General features: G+C 39.7%; 1 protein-coding gene across 2 annotated transcripts in view; it reads left to right on the plus strand.

Moving 5' to 3' along the window:
- The window catches only part of VWA5B2 (von Willebrand factor A domain containing 5B2), a 72099-nt gene that overhangs the window by 23441 nt on the left and 32011 nt on the right, over positions 1 to 16647 (plus strand). Inside the window, exons 4-9 of one of the 2 annotated variants that reach the window (XM_068281313.1) lie at positions 1915 to 2146; positions 5608 to 5801; positions 6499 to 6630; positions 7468 to 7592; positions 8183 to 8356; positions 10097 to 10207. In XM_068281313.1, coding sequence (XP_068137414.1) covers positions 1915 to 2146; positions 5608 to 5801; positions 6499 to 6630; positions 7468 to 7592; positions 8183 to 8356; positions 10097 to 10207 — 968 coding nt within the window. The remainder of the gene's footprint in view (positions 1 to 1914; positions 2147 to 5607; positions 5802 to 6498; positions 6631 to 7467; positions 7593 to 8182; positions 8357 to 10096; positions 10208 to 16647) is intronic. The other variant, XM_068281314.1, reaches the window with a different exon arrangement.

The raw sequence follows: 16647 nt of genomic DNA on the forward strand, positions 1-16647 counted from the left end.
TCAGATACTACTGCAGAGAAATAGACCAGCAGGGTTGCCAGGCAACTGGTATTGATTAAAAGGAAATAAATATGGCAGCCTCCATATATCTCTTTACATATACTTCAGTTCCCCTTTAAGGCCTAGCTGCAGGGCCGCACAACTCGGCACACAAGTGATTTCCCCCCCCCCCCTTTTCTCCCCACCAACAGAGCACTCTGTTGGTGGGGTGTGATTGCTCCCTAGTTGTTTGGGGTTTCTTAATAAATATTTTTGTTATTCTTTTGTAATACATTTTTTTTCCTTATTTATTTTTGTATTGCCCCCCCCCCCCCCCCCCCCCACCAGCCAATCAGCGTGATCGGCTGTCAAAGGCTTCAGCCTATGACAGCCGATCACTTCCCAGCCTACAGAGAGGACAGCTGTGTCACTCAGCTGTCCCCAGTACAGCGCTGCCTTAGATCGCAGCGCTGTACAGGGTTATTAGAAGGCGGTTTCTCCATCTAACAGTCTCCTCTTCGATCGCCGCTGAGAGACTGAAAGCAGAGCTCTGCTTTCCAAGCTGAGATGCGCACGCATCAGCGCACGCGATCTCCTGCTAGCCCCATTGAATACCATTCACGCCAATCGGCATGGAGTGGTCCTGGGGCTGCCACTGCGTTCACCCCAATCGGCAAGCAGTTAAACAATACCAGTGTCTGGCAGCCCTGCTGATTTATTTCTCTGCAGCAGTGCCTGAATAACACCAGAAACAAGCATGCAGCTAATCTTGTCAGATCTGACAATAATGTCAGAAACACCTCATCTGCTGTATGCTTGTTCAGGGGCTATGGCTCAATGTGTTAGAGCAGAGGATAAGCAGGATAGCCAGGAAACTGGTATTGCTTAAAAGGAAATAGACATGGCAGCCTACACATACCTCTTCCGACAGTTGTCCTTTAAAGGCTAAGCACACTTTTAAGTGACACAACTGATAACAAATATATGTGAAAAACTTTCTCTGTCCACTCTCCAATACAATATTGCACTACGGTATTATACATTCAAAATAATGAGGTTTCAGTTGGACACAGTCTTCTTTCACCTCTTATTCTCAGAGTTGTAAAGTCCCCCTGGTGTGTCATCCCCATAACGTATCGTTCACATCTCTCAGGGACCTTCTTTAGAGGCAGTGTAAATTTGTACTTTACAAGGGTCTCCAAGGAGCATATATAGTTCTAAGGACTTGTACAGTATATAAAATAAGTCTATATCCGTATTCTAGTAGCGTGTGGATGTCACCAATGATGTTAGCACACAAGCATGTGCATCACACATCCAGTGTGCTAAGTGTAGCAAAGTTCCTTCCACACTGAAGTAAAAGTTATTTTTTAACCATTATTGTATGTGTGCTCGTTTGTATGAGCATAAAAGAAGTCCAACTGAAACCTCATTTTTTTGTTTGTATATAGTGTGTGAAATTGTCCTCAACTTGTTTTCTGATCAATGCCAATATAATGCATTACTAAGTTTGTCTTCCTGAAGAGATGTGAAAGTGTTTGGCCACCTATTGTTTGCAAACACTTCTACAAAGCAAACTGTGGGGGATGGGGAGGTTGACAAGAACAAGGTGTATCACACAGAGCAATGATCAGACCTGATCTACAAATTATGTGAGTGAAACATTTACACAAGAGTGCAGAAATTTACTTTGCAAATGGTATGCATGCTGTTGTGGGTAAGAAATGTTTGTAAACAATAAGCAGTCAGAGACTTTCTGGGTCTGCTCAGGGAGGCAAAGATCACTATTGCATGAGATTAGCATTATTTAGGCACCAATTTAATATTTCTTTTTATTTAAAAGTACACCTATCCTATAATCCTTAAATGCATTATCTCAATAAAATAAAACCATTTTCTCTTTTTTTTTTTTCTTTTTGTTTCCTATGCTTGCAGGCCACCTGGTGCTGGATGCAGACACAGCCCACAGTGTGTTTGTGCTCAGTGTGGGCGCTGTACAACCCTCTGCTGTAGTGAGTGTGACTCTGCAAAGTAGCAGAGAGCTGCAGACTCTTCCTGGAGGAGCGGTGCGCGTGACCCTCAACTCCACTCTAACGCCTTTGGCCCTGAATCCAGGGGATCCTAATGAGCATGGGGATGGTCTGTGTGACGACAGGTTGTGCTTATGGTGATTGCGTGTTCTGTGTACTGGGCTTTCTGATTTCACCTGTAATACACTATCTTATGCTCGTCACTGTTTGGCGTCTTGTACCTGTATACTGTCTTCTGACCAGTGTTTTACTTTGGAAGTCCTATAAGAAAACATTTATTTTTTGTTTTGGCAAATATTTACAGCTGCTGTCAAGATTATTTTGCTGTTTGTGCCCCTGTTACAGAGATTGCCTATACTTCCATGAACAGGAAGTGGTGCCACAAGAAGTGAGTGGATTGCTGCAATGGCAGTGCTGAAGTTGATGAAAACCCTTTTCGTCAGGAAATGCTTTTTAACCTTTCGTTGGGTTTTTGTAGCTCCTTGTGTTACCCTTGAAGAATCACTAACTCACTGTTATTAGTGGCTGCAGTCCAAAAGACAGGAAGTGAGGGAAATCTCTATAATCAGAGGTTCTAAACTAAATTCATTCTACCTATAGCTAAAATAAAAGTTTTTTGGGTAAAGTCCAGAGACGTCCTGTGTATTGTTGGTCCTCATTATCTTAGTGTATGGTTCTTGAATAGTTAAACCTCTTCACCAATCATGTCCTGCACCATATACTTCCTGAGCTGGAGGCTGAAATCCTGTCTGGAGCAATCTCTGGGCCACAGTTGTGCTGTTAAAGCACACCTGAAGTGAACCAAGCACCATTTTTAGTACCCAGGGCATCGGAATAGCACAATTAAAAAATGCAACATTGTGTCTCGGTATTTTGAAAACATTAAATTTTTACCTTTTTATTTTTACATTTAAATGTTAGCAGAGGTTTTATTTGCCTACTTCAGCCAAACTACCTGACCGCAGAGGTTTTAAGCAGTAAAGGACTAAAATAATTGTTTTATTGCACACAGTACCAAGAAGCATATACAACCTTTGATCAACAGATGGGGGTGGGTAATTAGGACAACTGCTTCAAATAGTTTATCCAGAGGGAAGATGTAAAGATAGCATCTGGGACTTCTGTAAATAAGGACAGCTAAAGGGGAAGGGGGAAATGGCAGCTCCTATAGCTATTACAAACCAGGAGAAATTCCAGGGAAAAAAGGTGCTTAGTTCCCTTTTAAGTGAGAGGGATATGGAGGCTGCCATATTTATTTCTTTTTAAGCAACACCACTTGCCTGGCATCCTGCTGATGTTCAAGGTATCAGTAGTGCCTGAATCACACACCAAACAAGCATGAGGCTAATCTACTCAGACTTCAGTCAAACATCTGATCTGCATGCTTGTTCAAGGTTTATGGCTAAGGGTATTAGAAGCATAGTATCAACAGGACATTCAGGCAATTTGCATTGTTTAAAAGAAAATAAATATGGTAACCTCCATATTCCTCTCACTTAAAGGGGCACTATTCTTAAATAACTGGTTATAATATAATTTAATATAAAATATGTGCAAGTGTAGCAATGTTTAACACATATATTGTGGCAGAATAAAAGTCTATTTCAGTATTACATTACCCTTAGTTACAGATGAGTCACGTCAGCAGAGGAAATTACCTGACGCCAAATCAGCACATACCATTGTGCAGTAGGAGGCAGCTTATCAGCTGGTTGAGCTGCTGTTTTAATATTTGTATATATGTGTTAAACATTGCTACACTTGCACATATTTTATATTAAATGATATTATAACCAGTTATTTAACCATAACATCAGCCCCATTACAAAGGATGCTGGAAGACTTTAAGTGCATGTGATCAGATTTTTAAAAAATTATTTTATCTGCAGAAGCCTCATTTCAAACAAAAAACTAACATTTGCTAAGTTTTTAAGGACTATACTTTATTTAGATGTTTGCCTGAAGTAATGTGTCAAAGCTAGTCCTAGTCATGAGATCAATGCTTGGCAGTGTGAAGCTGACAGATTATTCAACCAAAAGTGTGGATGGGCTTTATATGGTAAGCTATTGGTTGGCATTGGTACGCGTAATAACTGGCATCTGACATTTAGAGAGAATTATAAACACTTCACTTATTCTTGGTGTACACAAGCCTTTTTTTCGGTCATTTCAGACAATGAACAATATTTTCTTCATACTTTATTAAAGTGAACCAGAGACGAAGCACCCTCATGTATTTTACCATATATATTAGTGAGAACAGTAGAGAAAACACCTACCCTGCTCTCTGTTTAATCCTTCATTGCTCAGCCTGCTTGTTAACAGCCCTGATGAAATCCCAGACTCAGCATTCAGTCTGGCTTTGCTCAGGAATCATTATAGCTGAGTCTGTCTTCTCTAATGTCTTTTCAAGCCCAAGCCTGCCCCCTTCTGGCTTTGCTTTCCCCTTTCTGTATTCTTGCAGCATCACAGAGAGTTGGGATGAGATGGGAGGAGCTGCTAATGTAAGGGTATATTGAAAAGCGTGTTTTTTTTTTTTTTTTTTTTTTTTTTTTTTTTTTTTTTTTTTTTTTTTTGTAATCTGTATTTGTTAGTCGTAAGAGGTTTTCAGAAATGGTGATTTCATCTTGCACACGGCCCACTAAATAAAATGCTTTTCTGATTAACTGTTTTGCATGAAGTTTTAGTAAAAAAACACAACAAATGGCACACAGAGCGGCGAAAATACCAGGTATAGTATTTATTTTGTAAAATCTATCGGGGGATATGTTTATTTTGTGCCAAAGCGTTAATCTCTGGTCCAAGCCCACCCAAATCCTTTATTTTTGTTTTAGGTAGAATGGGAAAATAATTACAGCTTCTACCTGATGTCTGTGCAATAAAATGTTTTCTTTCGGATATGTTTACTTCTGTCACTTGGTTACTCTTCTGATGACACCATAGACTCAGATTGAAGCTATTGGTGTCACAGGGACAGGAAGTGTGTAATGATAGGATTTTTTTTTCTGTCAGGGACACAGAACAGTATAAAAGAACATTACAAGTTACTGTTAAAGATTATCTGTGGGCAAGTGTAAAAATACACCAGTTCCTTCAGTGAAATATTGAAAACAATGCATTTTTATATACAGTACCTAAATCTTCAACCTGTAATTTCCCACATAGTAAATGTTAGGGGAGGTATGAGCTGGCACAGGTGTTGCACTGTGAGTCTCCAAACCGAAGCAGAGTAAGTAGTGACTCATCACTGTGCTGTTGATCTGCTATCTAGACATCATGTCCAGACTATCTCCAGAAAAGCAATTGTTAGCTGTTAAGTCTGGGTGGGCTGCCTCTAGCCATGTGAATTACAGGTCAGGCTGGGCATAACCCAAATCTATTATCGGGTAATATATTTCATGTGTACTGCATTTCATGTGTATTTGGCAGTTTGTCTAGATATCAGCTGAGATAGGTTTTACTTAATCTTAGGCCCATCATACAACACACACTTCCTATGTCATTAGTTATCTCTGCAATGTATTCTCATCCGTTTGCATGCTTGTGACTATCAGGCGTTGTACCATTTTAGAATATACTTATGCTCTTTGTCTTTCAGCCCACCCAGTTGTTTTCGGGGTGTGAGTGGAGCAGGGGGGAATCTATGGGTGCAAGTTCCAGGTTCCCCTTCCCAGTTACTTCCCTCTACACATCCTCCCTCCCTCACTGCTGCCCTCACTGGCCTGGCAACAAACACACAGCGCTACCAGTTTACCTTCCGCTTGCAGGTTCAGGGGCCATGCCTTCTGGCAGGTAAGTTGTTTACTTCAATTGTAATGTATGAACTCTACATAACCCATATAAATGCTCCTTTTACTCACAATACAGCTCTGTCCATTAGATCTATTAGTACGTCTCTCCCTCACTTCCCCTCCAGCAATGCAGAATTTGTCTGCTTTTATGGGGGGCTAATTTGTAAGTATAAAGGCAACCATGTAGGTTTTATGACCGAGTAGGGTTTTAACCCAAGGGCTTGTTTCTACGAGCTCATTTATAATAATAATGTATGTGTTTTGTATTTTACATATGTTTTCCAAAAGAGTACCCATGTAATGTTCCCACTTGTATTTTTTGTTGGCGCAACCCCCCCATGTGAATATGTAATGGTGCATTTTGAGATTCCATTTAAGTAAACGTAAGCATGTAGTAAAACAGATACAGAAGGGATCCCAGTGTATTTTTCAATATCCATTCCATAGAATGGAAATGTAAGCAGGCATAATTACGTGTAAATGCAACATGGATGTGGTCCTGCGCAGTGTGTAAACGATAAATGCAGATGCATTGTGTTCTGTATACTGCAAACGTAACCCCTATAATGGAAACCAAATCAATTATGCTTCAATAGAGTGAAAACCTAAGTGGTTGCGTGCATTTTATTTATTATAAGTGATAAGAAAGCAATATTTCAATCTGTGGCACTATATTCAATTCTTCTCTTCCTGGGCAGGTATAGAGAGCTCGACCCATGCCCTCCGTGCTGATGCAAGCCCATTTGCACTGTCAGCTTCTTCTATCTGGATCAGCTTGGCAGAAGACTACAAATGTGACCGTGCCCTGGAAATTATCTTGCACCCTAGTGGTAGGTAAAGGAAGGAATTTAAAGTAGGACATTTGGCAACAGGACCAACTATCTTGTGCAGCAGCCTTAATCTTCCATGTGCTTTTCTTTTATGTACCACAGTGGCCCTTATTCATGTACAGCAGCATCTCCACGTGAAAATAGACCATGTGAGCAGTCCATTTCATGTGAATCCCCCAAACACACCAACTGTGTTATGCAAGCCCTTGCTCATTTGCAGGTGCTTCTGGTTGGCTTAGATGACTACACTAGTCATGCATTGGTCATGCAGCAAGAAGGCAGTATCAAGAACAACTCTTAGACAATTGCATTTTAGAGCTGGACATTTGTGCTGCTGGGACTGGCTGGTAAAGCAGCTCCCAACAAGTATGTTTTATTTTGACATATGCTATTCGTGGCATTAATACAGTACATATAAAACAAGTTCAGTCCAAGAGTGCTAACCTTCCTAGATCAGTATGTGTTGCTAGAGTTGGGCATTAACACTTGCCATTAGCAGGGATGATAAATTCTCATTTTCATTATATCACTTCCTACTTCACAATTGGCCAGCACAGAAAGGAAAAAGGGAGACAGATCAGTACAGAGGAGTACACATTTACCATGTGCTTCTCTATAATTTTTCCTAGTATGAGGAACAAATTAGAATAACCAGTTTCAACAATAATATTTGCAGTGTATATTGCTAAAGTGGAGACATTTCTCCTCAACAAACTGGTAGTTTCAATTTTCATATGGATAGTGGCTTTTATAAGTTAAGCTGTTACCTTTCTTGTAGTGACATAAGGGTAGAGAAGAGGTGTTGGTATTAAGATGCTGGTTGCGTTTGATTTTCAGAGCCATATCTACCCCACTTGTGTATGGAGAGAGGCACCAAGACTTTTTCACAATATGAGATGCACATAAAAGACAGGAAAGACTTCATCCGGGCCATGAAGAAATCTAGTGACCCTGACAGACAGGTAGGTGAAGTGCAAGAACTAATTGGGGACATTGTGGCATAAACTACAACATAAACAAATGGTGATTGGTAGGGATCATCAGTGAGATGAAAAGAAGTTCTCTGTGAATTCAAATTTCATGTAAATTTATATGCAGCAGGAAATTGGACCAATCAGAATTACTTCCTGATAATTTTAATTATGCATAACTTTTACATGAAATTTGAATGCCAATAGAAATTATTTGCATCTCATCGATCATCCCTACTTACCAGTTGGTATGAACAAAGAAAAGATTGTCAGGGCCAAAAATATCTATAACACAGGTGTCAAACTTCAGTCCTCAAGGACCATATCCATGCCAGTGTTTACGATGAACTGAGAAATGGAGACATGTGGTCTACTTGATGAATTACACCTTTCCTGATTCAGTCGCATCAATTAATTCGAGTTGTGCTAAAAATGTGTGAGGACCTCGGCCCTTGAGGACTAAAGTTTCACATCCCTGATATATAACCTTCCTAATGAGGTGTCTGGATGAGGATACCTCGTCAATGTTGTGATAAGTACCTGTCATAATGATGGTTGAACTGACATTTTGTTGTTAATAGGTTAACTTTGTAAGAAGGCGTTTTCATAAGGATCTTCACCTCAATCCGGTGCTAATGCTGAACTTTTGCCCGGACCTTGCTGCTCTCAGTACTCTGAGTGCCGATCTTCCCACAATCACACGAGAAGTCATTTTTATTGTCCATCTGATGGAAGAGCCATCCCGCAATATCCAGGTGAGCGCAGGTCTACTTCCCATTCATGGAGCTCATTGTTACTTGCAGTCTTCAAGCACGCCTGAAATCTGTATGCACATTTTACCATTAATTCAGGAAATACTACGCCTTATTAAAACTAAAATGATTTCAGCTCTCTTGCCCATTCATCCCGGGGCATTAAAGGGACACTTAAGTCAAACAAAAAAAAATGAGTTTTACTCACCTAGGGCTTCCAATAGCCCCCTGCAGCTGTCCGGTGCCCTCGCCATCTCCCTCCGATCCTCCTGGCCCCGCCAGCAGCCACTTCCTGTTTCGGTGACAGGAGCTGACAGGCTGGGGACGCGAGTGATTCTTCGCGTTCCTAGACACATTAGCACCCTCTATGCTGCTATATGGTATATGATATATGCTATAGAAGCATAGATGGCGCTATTGTGGCCAGGAACGCGAAGAATCACTCGCGTCCCCAGCCTGTCAGCTCCTGTCACCGAAACAGGAAGTGGCTGCCGGCGGGGCCAGAAGGATCGGAGGGAGATGGCGAGGGCACCGGACAGCTGCAGCGGGCTATTGGAAGCCCCAGGTGAGTAAAACTCATTTATTTTGTTTGACTTAAGTGTCCCTTTAAGCATCACCATTACACATATTTATGGTCTTCTCCATGATAGTGGACAGGGCTGAAAAATGCTAACTAATTCTTGGCCCCAGACAATTTTTTATTTGCTATTTTCATTTCACATTGAGGTACTTTATATAGGAGGCAAAGAACTCCCCAAACTTGTCTTGTAATGCTGTGTTATTCAGATGCACTGCTGGTTTTAGAACCTGTACAAAAGTCAGACATTGTTATTATTATGATTAACAATTTGCATGTGTTTGGGTTATAGCTATAACCAACTGCATGTATATGAAAAAATGAATTTAGCAAAAATTAGCTGAGTCTTTATCTAACATTTCATCTAACATTTACCTTTATCTAACCTTGCAAAAGTCCTAAATGTATGTACTCCTTTACTATGTGAATTTCAGTGCAATAACCCATAGTATCCAATCAAAATAAATTCTTCACTGATCTGTTTTCAATGATTCCTACACTTTCAGCATCTGCATTGCTTCTTGCGCTGGCACATTAGATACACTGTATCCTTTTCAGCATCTGCATTGCTTCCTGCTCTACCACATTAGATGCACTGTATCCTTTTCAGCATCTGTATTGCTTCCTGCTCTACCACATTAGATACACTGTATCCTTTTCAGCATCTGCATTGCTTCCTGCTCTACCACATTAGCTACACTGTATTCTTTTCAGCATCTGCATTGCTTCTTGCGCTGCCACATTAGGTACAATGTGCGCTGCCACATTAGGTACAATGTATCCTTGTTAAATTAATGCATTTCCTAACATTACTGTTGTGTTGGTAAAAAAAAGATAAGCTTTGAGGCCTTTTGCACACTACATGCGATTTTGATGCGATTCCGATTAGTGATTTTGAATAGGTCCCACGTGCTGAGTGTTTTTTCTGCATTTTTTTTTTCTTGTGTTGATAGCATCCAGGAAAAATCGGAATCTGAAATTGGATTTGCGGTGAGCAAGAGACCTGAATATTGCAAATACACTTTAGTTAACTCATCAGTTATGTTAACTTTCAAGGCCTTTTCCAGCTAAGCTTAGCAGAGAATATAAACCGGCTTGGTGTTAATATTGTTCCAAATTTGACACTTCTATATTTTCTTCTTGCTAACCTCTCTGCCTTATTGCAGGATGCCCTTGCACTAGCGGTAAGAAGTCTGCCTGTGCGCACCTTGCTGAACATAGTAGTTGGCACATGTGACAGCAGCGCCCTGTTTCGCTCCAGCAGGCAGTGTAGCAACGTGAGTATGTGTGGGTGTATGTATGTATATGTATATGCGTATATATATATATATATATATATATATATATATATATATATATATATATATATATATATATATATATATATATATATATATATATATATATATATATATATATATATATATATATATATATATATATATATATAGTGGAGAAAATAATTATTTGACCCCTCACTGATTTTGTAAGTTTGTCCAATGGCAAAGAAATGAAAAGTCTCAGAACAGTATCATTTCAATGGTAGGTTTATTTTAACAGTGGCAGATAGCACATCAAAAGGAAAATCGAAAAAATAACCTTAAATAAAAGATAGCAACTGATTTGCATTTCATTGAGTGAAATAAGTTTTTGAACCCTCTAACAATAAAAGACTTAATACTTAGTGGAAAAACCCTTGTTTGCAAGCACAGAGGTCAAACGTTTCTTGTAATTGATGACCAAGTTTGCACACATTTTAGGAGGAATGTTGGTCCACTCCTCTTTGCAGATCATCTCTAAATCCCTAAGGTTTCGAGGCTGTCTCTGTGCAACTCTGAGCTTGAGCTCCCTCCATAGGTTTTCTATTGGATTAAGGTCCGGAGACTGACTAGGCCACTCCATGACCTTAATGTGCTTCTTCTTGAGCCACTCCTTTGTTGCCTTTGCTGTATGTTTTGGGTCATTGTCGTGCTGGAACACCCATCCACGACCCATTTTCAGTTTCCTGGCAGAGGGAAGGAGGTTGTCGTTCAGGATTTCACGATACATGGCTCCGTCCATTTTCCTGTTAATGCGATTACGTTGTCCTGTGCCCTTAGCAGAAAAACACCCCCAAAGCAAAATGTTTCCACCCCCATGCTTGACGGTGGGGACGGTGTTTTGGGGGTCATAGGCAGCATTTTTCTTCCTCCAAACACAGCGAGTTGAGTTAATGCCAAAGAGCTCTATTTTGGTCTCATCAGACCACAGCACCTTCTCCCAGTCACTCACAGAATCATTCAGGTGTTCATTGGCAAACTTCAGACGGGCCTGCACATGTGCCTTCTTGAGCAGGGGGACCTTGCGAGCCCTGCAGGATTTTAATCCATTGCTGTGTAATGTGTTTCCAATGGTTTTCTTGGTGACTGTGGTCCCTGCTAATTTGAGGTCATTCATTAACTCCTCCCGTGTAGTTCTAGGATGCTTTTTCACCTTTCTCAGAACCATTGACACCCCACGAGGTGAGATCTTGTGTGGAGCCCCAGAGTAAGGTTGATTGATGGTCATTTTGTGCTCCTTCCATTTTCGAACAATCGCACCAACAGTTGTCACCTTCTCTCCCAGCTTCTTGCTAATGGTTTTGTAGCCCATTCCAGCCTTGTGCAGGTCTACAATTTTGTCTCTGACATCCTTGGACACCTCTTTGGTCTTTCCCATGTTGGAGAGTTTGGAGTCTGCTTGATTGATTGATTCTGTGGACAGGTGTCTTTTATACAGGTGACTAGTTAAGACAGGTGTCCTTAATGAGGGTGACTAATTGAGTAGAAGTGTCTAACCATTCTGTGGGAGCCAGAACTCTTAATGGTTGGTAGGGGTTCAAAAACTTATTTCATTCAATGAAATGCAAATCAGTTGCTATCTTTTACTTAAGGTTATTTTTTCGATTTTCCTTTTGATGTGCTATCTGCCACTGTTGAAATAAACCTACCATTGAAATGAAACTGTTCTGAGACTTTTCATTTCTTTGTCATTGGACAAACTTACAAAATCAGTGAGGGGTCAAATAATTTTATTTATATATATATATATATATATATATATATATATATATATATATATATATATATATATATATATATATATATATATATATATATATATATATATATATATATATATATATATAGTGTAAATAAGTATGAATAAATATATGTATGTAAATGAGTGTGAATGTACACCAGGTTTGACAGTAATCTAGATACTCAATATTGTGTGTTTGTAAGCGGAGGATTTGTAAATGTTACCAGACTTATAGCACCAACATCGTTTTCTTCATTATCTTTATTTATCTCTCTTTTACACAATTCACATTTGCACGTATTTAAAAAATATATACAATGCATTTCTATAGGCCCTAGTTACAATATTCCCACTTACAGTATGTATTTGTGAGCTCTATGGCCTCGTTCACATTGCGTTGGGCATTTTTTACGTTTTTTTTTTCCGATTCCCGTCGATTTCTGTGTGTTTTTGGTAAGCATTTTTGTAAGCACTTTTGCAGAGCGATTTCGTTTTTTCACTTCCTGAAATCAGTCAGGAAGTGAACTCTTCGATCCGGAAAATAATAAATACTTGTATTTATTCTTAAAAACATGAACGCAAGTTCTGATTTCTCTTTTATCTGTCTTTCTTTTCTCACCCATGTCTCTCCCTCCCTCCATGTTTTTTCCTGATAGGAAATGTGTCCACTACCCCAAAGGAAGTGTACTAATCAGATCCTGTGGTATGATTGCTAAACAAACACCTATCTACCCACCCCAAACTTTACACCATGGATAAATGTACCATAGCATCTTACAATGTTAAGGGATTTAATATCCCTAACAGAAGATCCCAGATCTTATATCATCTCCACAAACAAAAAGCCTCTATCATTTTTTTACAAGAATCAATTTCAGGGGGGGGGGGGGGGGGGCGGGGGGAAAGTGCCCCTATTTAAATCCAGATACTATAATAAATGGTATCACTGTCCAAACCCTTTAGGTAAATCCAAGGGAGTCTCTATAGGATTCCATAAAAACCTTAGCTTAAACATCCTCAAATCACAGATGGACACACAAGGAAGATATGTTTTCCTTGTAATACAGATTCAAGACACAAAATTATACCCTGGCAAACCTATATCTCCCAAATCAAAACCAAGGTAATACCTTACTTTCATACCTCTTTAAACTGACACAATTTGCAGAAGGCAACATAATCCTGGGGGGTGACTTAAACTTATGTCTCAATCCACTACTGGATTTCTCTACTCAAAGAAGGTCACTTCCCAAGAGTATCCTTGCAAAAATTAAATCTAAATTTCAATCTAGGTGTCTGGTGGATGCTTGGAGAATTCTCCACCCAACCAATAGAGACTATACATTTTTCTCTCCTGCCCACCATTCACATAGTCGAACAGACTACATCCTTACCTGTCATTGGCCTCAATTCACTAAGATCATGCTGGAGATAAGGCAAGAGAAAACTTACCTTCACACAGTAAGAGAGTTATCTTATCTCTTCATTCCTACATTACCTCCTCTGTAGTTAAGTTACCTCCTCTGTAGTTAAGTTACCTCCTCTGTAGTTAAGTTACCTCCTCTGTAGTTAAGTTACCTCCTCTGTAGTTAAGTTACCTCCTCTGTAGTTAAGTTACCTCCTCTGTAGTTAAGTTACCTCCTCTGTAGTTAAGTTACCTCCTCTGTAGTTAAGTTACCTCCTCTGTAGTTAAGTTACCTCCTCTGTAGTTATTTTCACACGCAGTTAATGAACAGCCTGTCTTTAACTCTGGAGTTATTTTAAGGATTAAAGAGTTAACTTAAAGACAGAAGAGTTAACTTTAGGTTTGCCTGAGGAAAAATGTTTCCTGAATACTACATGCCTTATCACCATGGTAACAACTGTAGAAGAGTTAATAAAGACAGGAGATAAGCTTAGTGAATTGAGGCCAAAGACTTCTTGACAAGGATATCCAAGCATCCATAGGCAATAGGTTATGGTCAGACTACGCTCTAATTTTCTGTTCATTTGATTTAAATAGATCCCTAGGAGCACAGAGCCAGTGGAGATTGAATGACAGCCTACTCCGTGATCCCATCTGCTCAGCAGATATCAGAAGGACCATTGAAATTTTTTTCTCTCAATCATGCGCATGACGAAACATCAGCAGCCATTAAATGGGAAGCTCTGAAATCTGTCTTGCGAGGGGTCTTTATCTCTCATGGCTCTCGACTCTCAAAAAGGATCGCAGTTAGCAAATCTCCAAGTTACTTCTGGAGGCTGATGACCTAGAGAGAAAACTGAAAGATAAATACTCACCTGATATAGATCTTAAACTATTGAACGCTAGACACACCCTGCTGTCTTTAATAGACCAAAATACTCTGATGGCTAGAGAAAAATCTCACAGCATGTTCTTCCATCGTGGAGGTAAATGTGGTATTCTACTAGCTAGATCTCTACACCCAATCTCTCCCCTCCACAAATATCTTCTCTATTAAAAATGCACAGAACCAGACCAAATTCAAAACATCCGACATTGCTAAAGAATTTAATACTTATTACACTTCCCTATATAACATTAAAGGTAAGTTTCATGATTTAGACCCAGTCAAGTTAAAAGAAAAAATAGCCTCATACATTGATACTACCCCCTTGCCCACATTATCTCCTAAAACTATTCAAGAATTAGACCGAGAATTCAAACGTTGAATTATTGGGCTGCATTGGGTCTATCAAAAAAGGAAAAAGCCCTGACTGTCTTTCTGGGGCTTCCTTTAAAATTTTTTCCACTATTTTATCTCCAATCTTGCTGCAGGCCTTTAATTCAATCGATGATTCTCATTTTTTTACACCCCAAACTACTATGGCACATATCACCGTCATCCCCAAACCAGAAAAGGATCTGAACTATTGTATAAATTATAGACCCATTTCCTTGATCAATATTGACTTAAAACTTTTTGGGAAAATACTAGCTGAAAGACTCAAACCCCTACTTCCCACGATTATACACACTGACCAGGCGGGTTTTGTCTCAGGAAGAGAAGCTAGAGACAACACCTTGAAGACAGTCTCCTTGATACATCATGCTAAAAAATCCAACTTGCCTCTTTGTGTTGTATCTGTGGATGCTGAGAAGGCATTCGACAGGGTCCATTGGCTCTTCTTGGAGTGCCCCCTTAAGCAACTGGGCTTGGGCGCAGTCTTCATGAGTAAAATAATGTCACTCTATCACAATCCTAGCGCCAGAATTCGAGTTAATGGGACCCTGTCGGACGCCTTCAACATTGCCAATGGCCACTGTCCCCATTACTCTATGTAATTTGCATGGAACATTTGGCAATAGCACTTAGACAGAATCCCTCAATCCAAGGTGTGAAAATTGGTGACCACCACTTCAAACTTTCACTATTCGCAGATGATCTATTATTATATATATATCCAACCCACATATTGCATTACCACATATCCTTTCTGATTTAAATAGATTTGGAGATGTCAGTAATTCAAAATTAACATTACTAAAACTGAAGCGCTTAATAATAACCTCCCCACATCCACGATTAACACTCTAAAAAACTCTTTCAATTTTCGATGGCAACCCAGTCATATTAAGTATCTAGGAATCTTAATCCCTAATGATCTTAGTAAAGCATTCCAGCTTAATTACCCACCACTCCTTAGTAAAATCCAAAAAGAATTAGATAATTGGACAAATCTCAGACTCACCTGGTCCAGTCACATAAATGTTATTAAAATGGACACCCTCTCTAAAATCCTCTACACATTACAAGCCATCCCTATTGGGTTACCCTGCTCCTTCCTCAAAAAATTACAAACACTAATGCTAAACTTTATTTGGTCACACAAAACACATAGGACAAAATTCAAACTCCTTATTCGACCCAGATCAGTAGGGGGTATGAGCTTACCGGATATCAAAACATACTACCACGCAACTCTACTAACCCATGTTCTTAACTGGTTTCAAGACAGGAATAATAATGGGTCATCCTAGAATCAGCCACATCCAAATAAGACCTGAGAGCACTGCTATGGATACCAACAGACCTGAAACCAGGGCCTAATGATATTGCATTCTGGTCTCAAATTTTTTTAAGAAAATGGTGTGACATTAGAGACCGACTTAAACTATCCACTCTCTTTAGCCCACTTACTCCTCTCCTTGATAACCCCAATTTGGCCACAGGTGGACAGCAACCCTCCTTCTTAGGTTGGGACAGGGAATTCTGGCCCCAGGTGAGACATATTATCACCTCTAATAGGCTTATACCCAAAGAAAATATAGGTAACTCTCAAAACCCTCCTACAGTGAACTGGCTGATGTGGTCCCAGCTCTCTTGGTTTTATAAATCCCTGATGTCCAAAACTAATATACATAGAAGCCTAACTCCATTTGAACGGTTCTGTGTCACAACCTCCTCTTTAAATCATGAAGTCTCTCTAATTTACACCTTACTGGTATGTACAAACAGTGAAAAAGATATTCTTAAAGTAACAGACACCTGGGATGGAGACTTAGGACAGACACTTCCCGCAGAAGACTGGGAACAATTCTTCGAACTAACACATACATCCTCAGTTTCTCTAAATTTTCAAGAGAGGAACTTCAAAATATTTGCTAGATGGTACCGAGTGCCATCCCAGGTGTCTAATATAACCGAGGCAGTTC

The sequence above is a fragment of the Hyperolius riggenbachi genome, chromosome 4 (assembly GCF_040937935.1).
Source record: "Hyperolius riggenbachi isolate aHypRig1 chromosome 4, aHypRig1.pri, whole genome shotgun sequence".
Classification (NCBI taxonomy): domain Eukaryota; kingdom Metazoa; phylum Chordata; class Amphibia; order Anura; family Hyperoliidae; genus Hyperolius; species Hyperolius riggenbachi.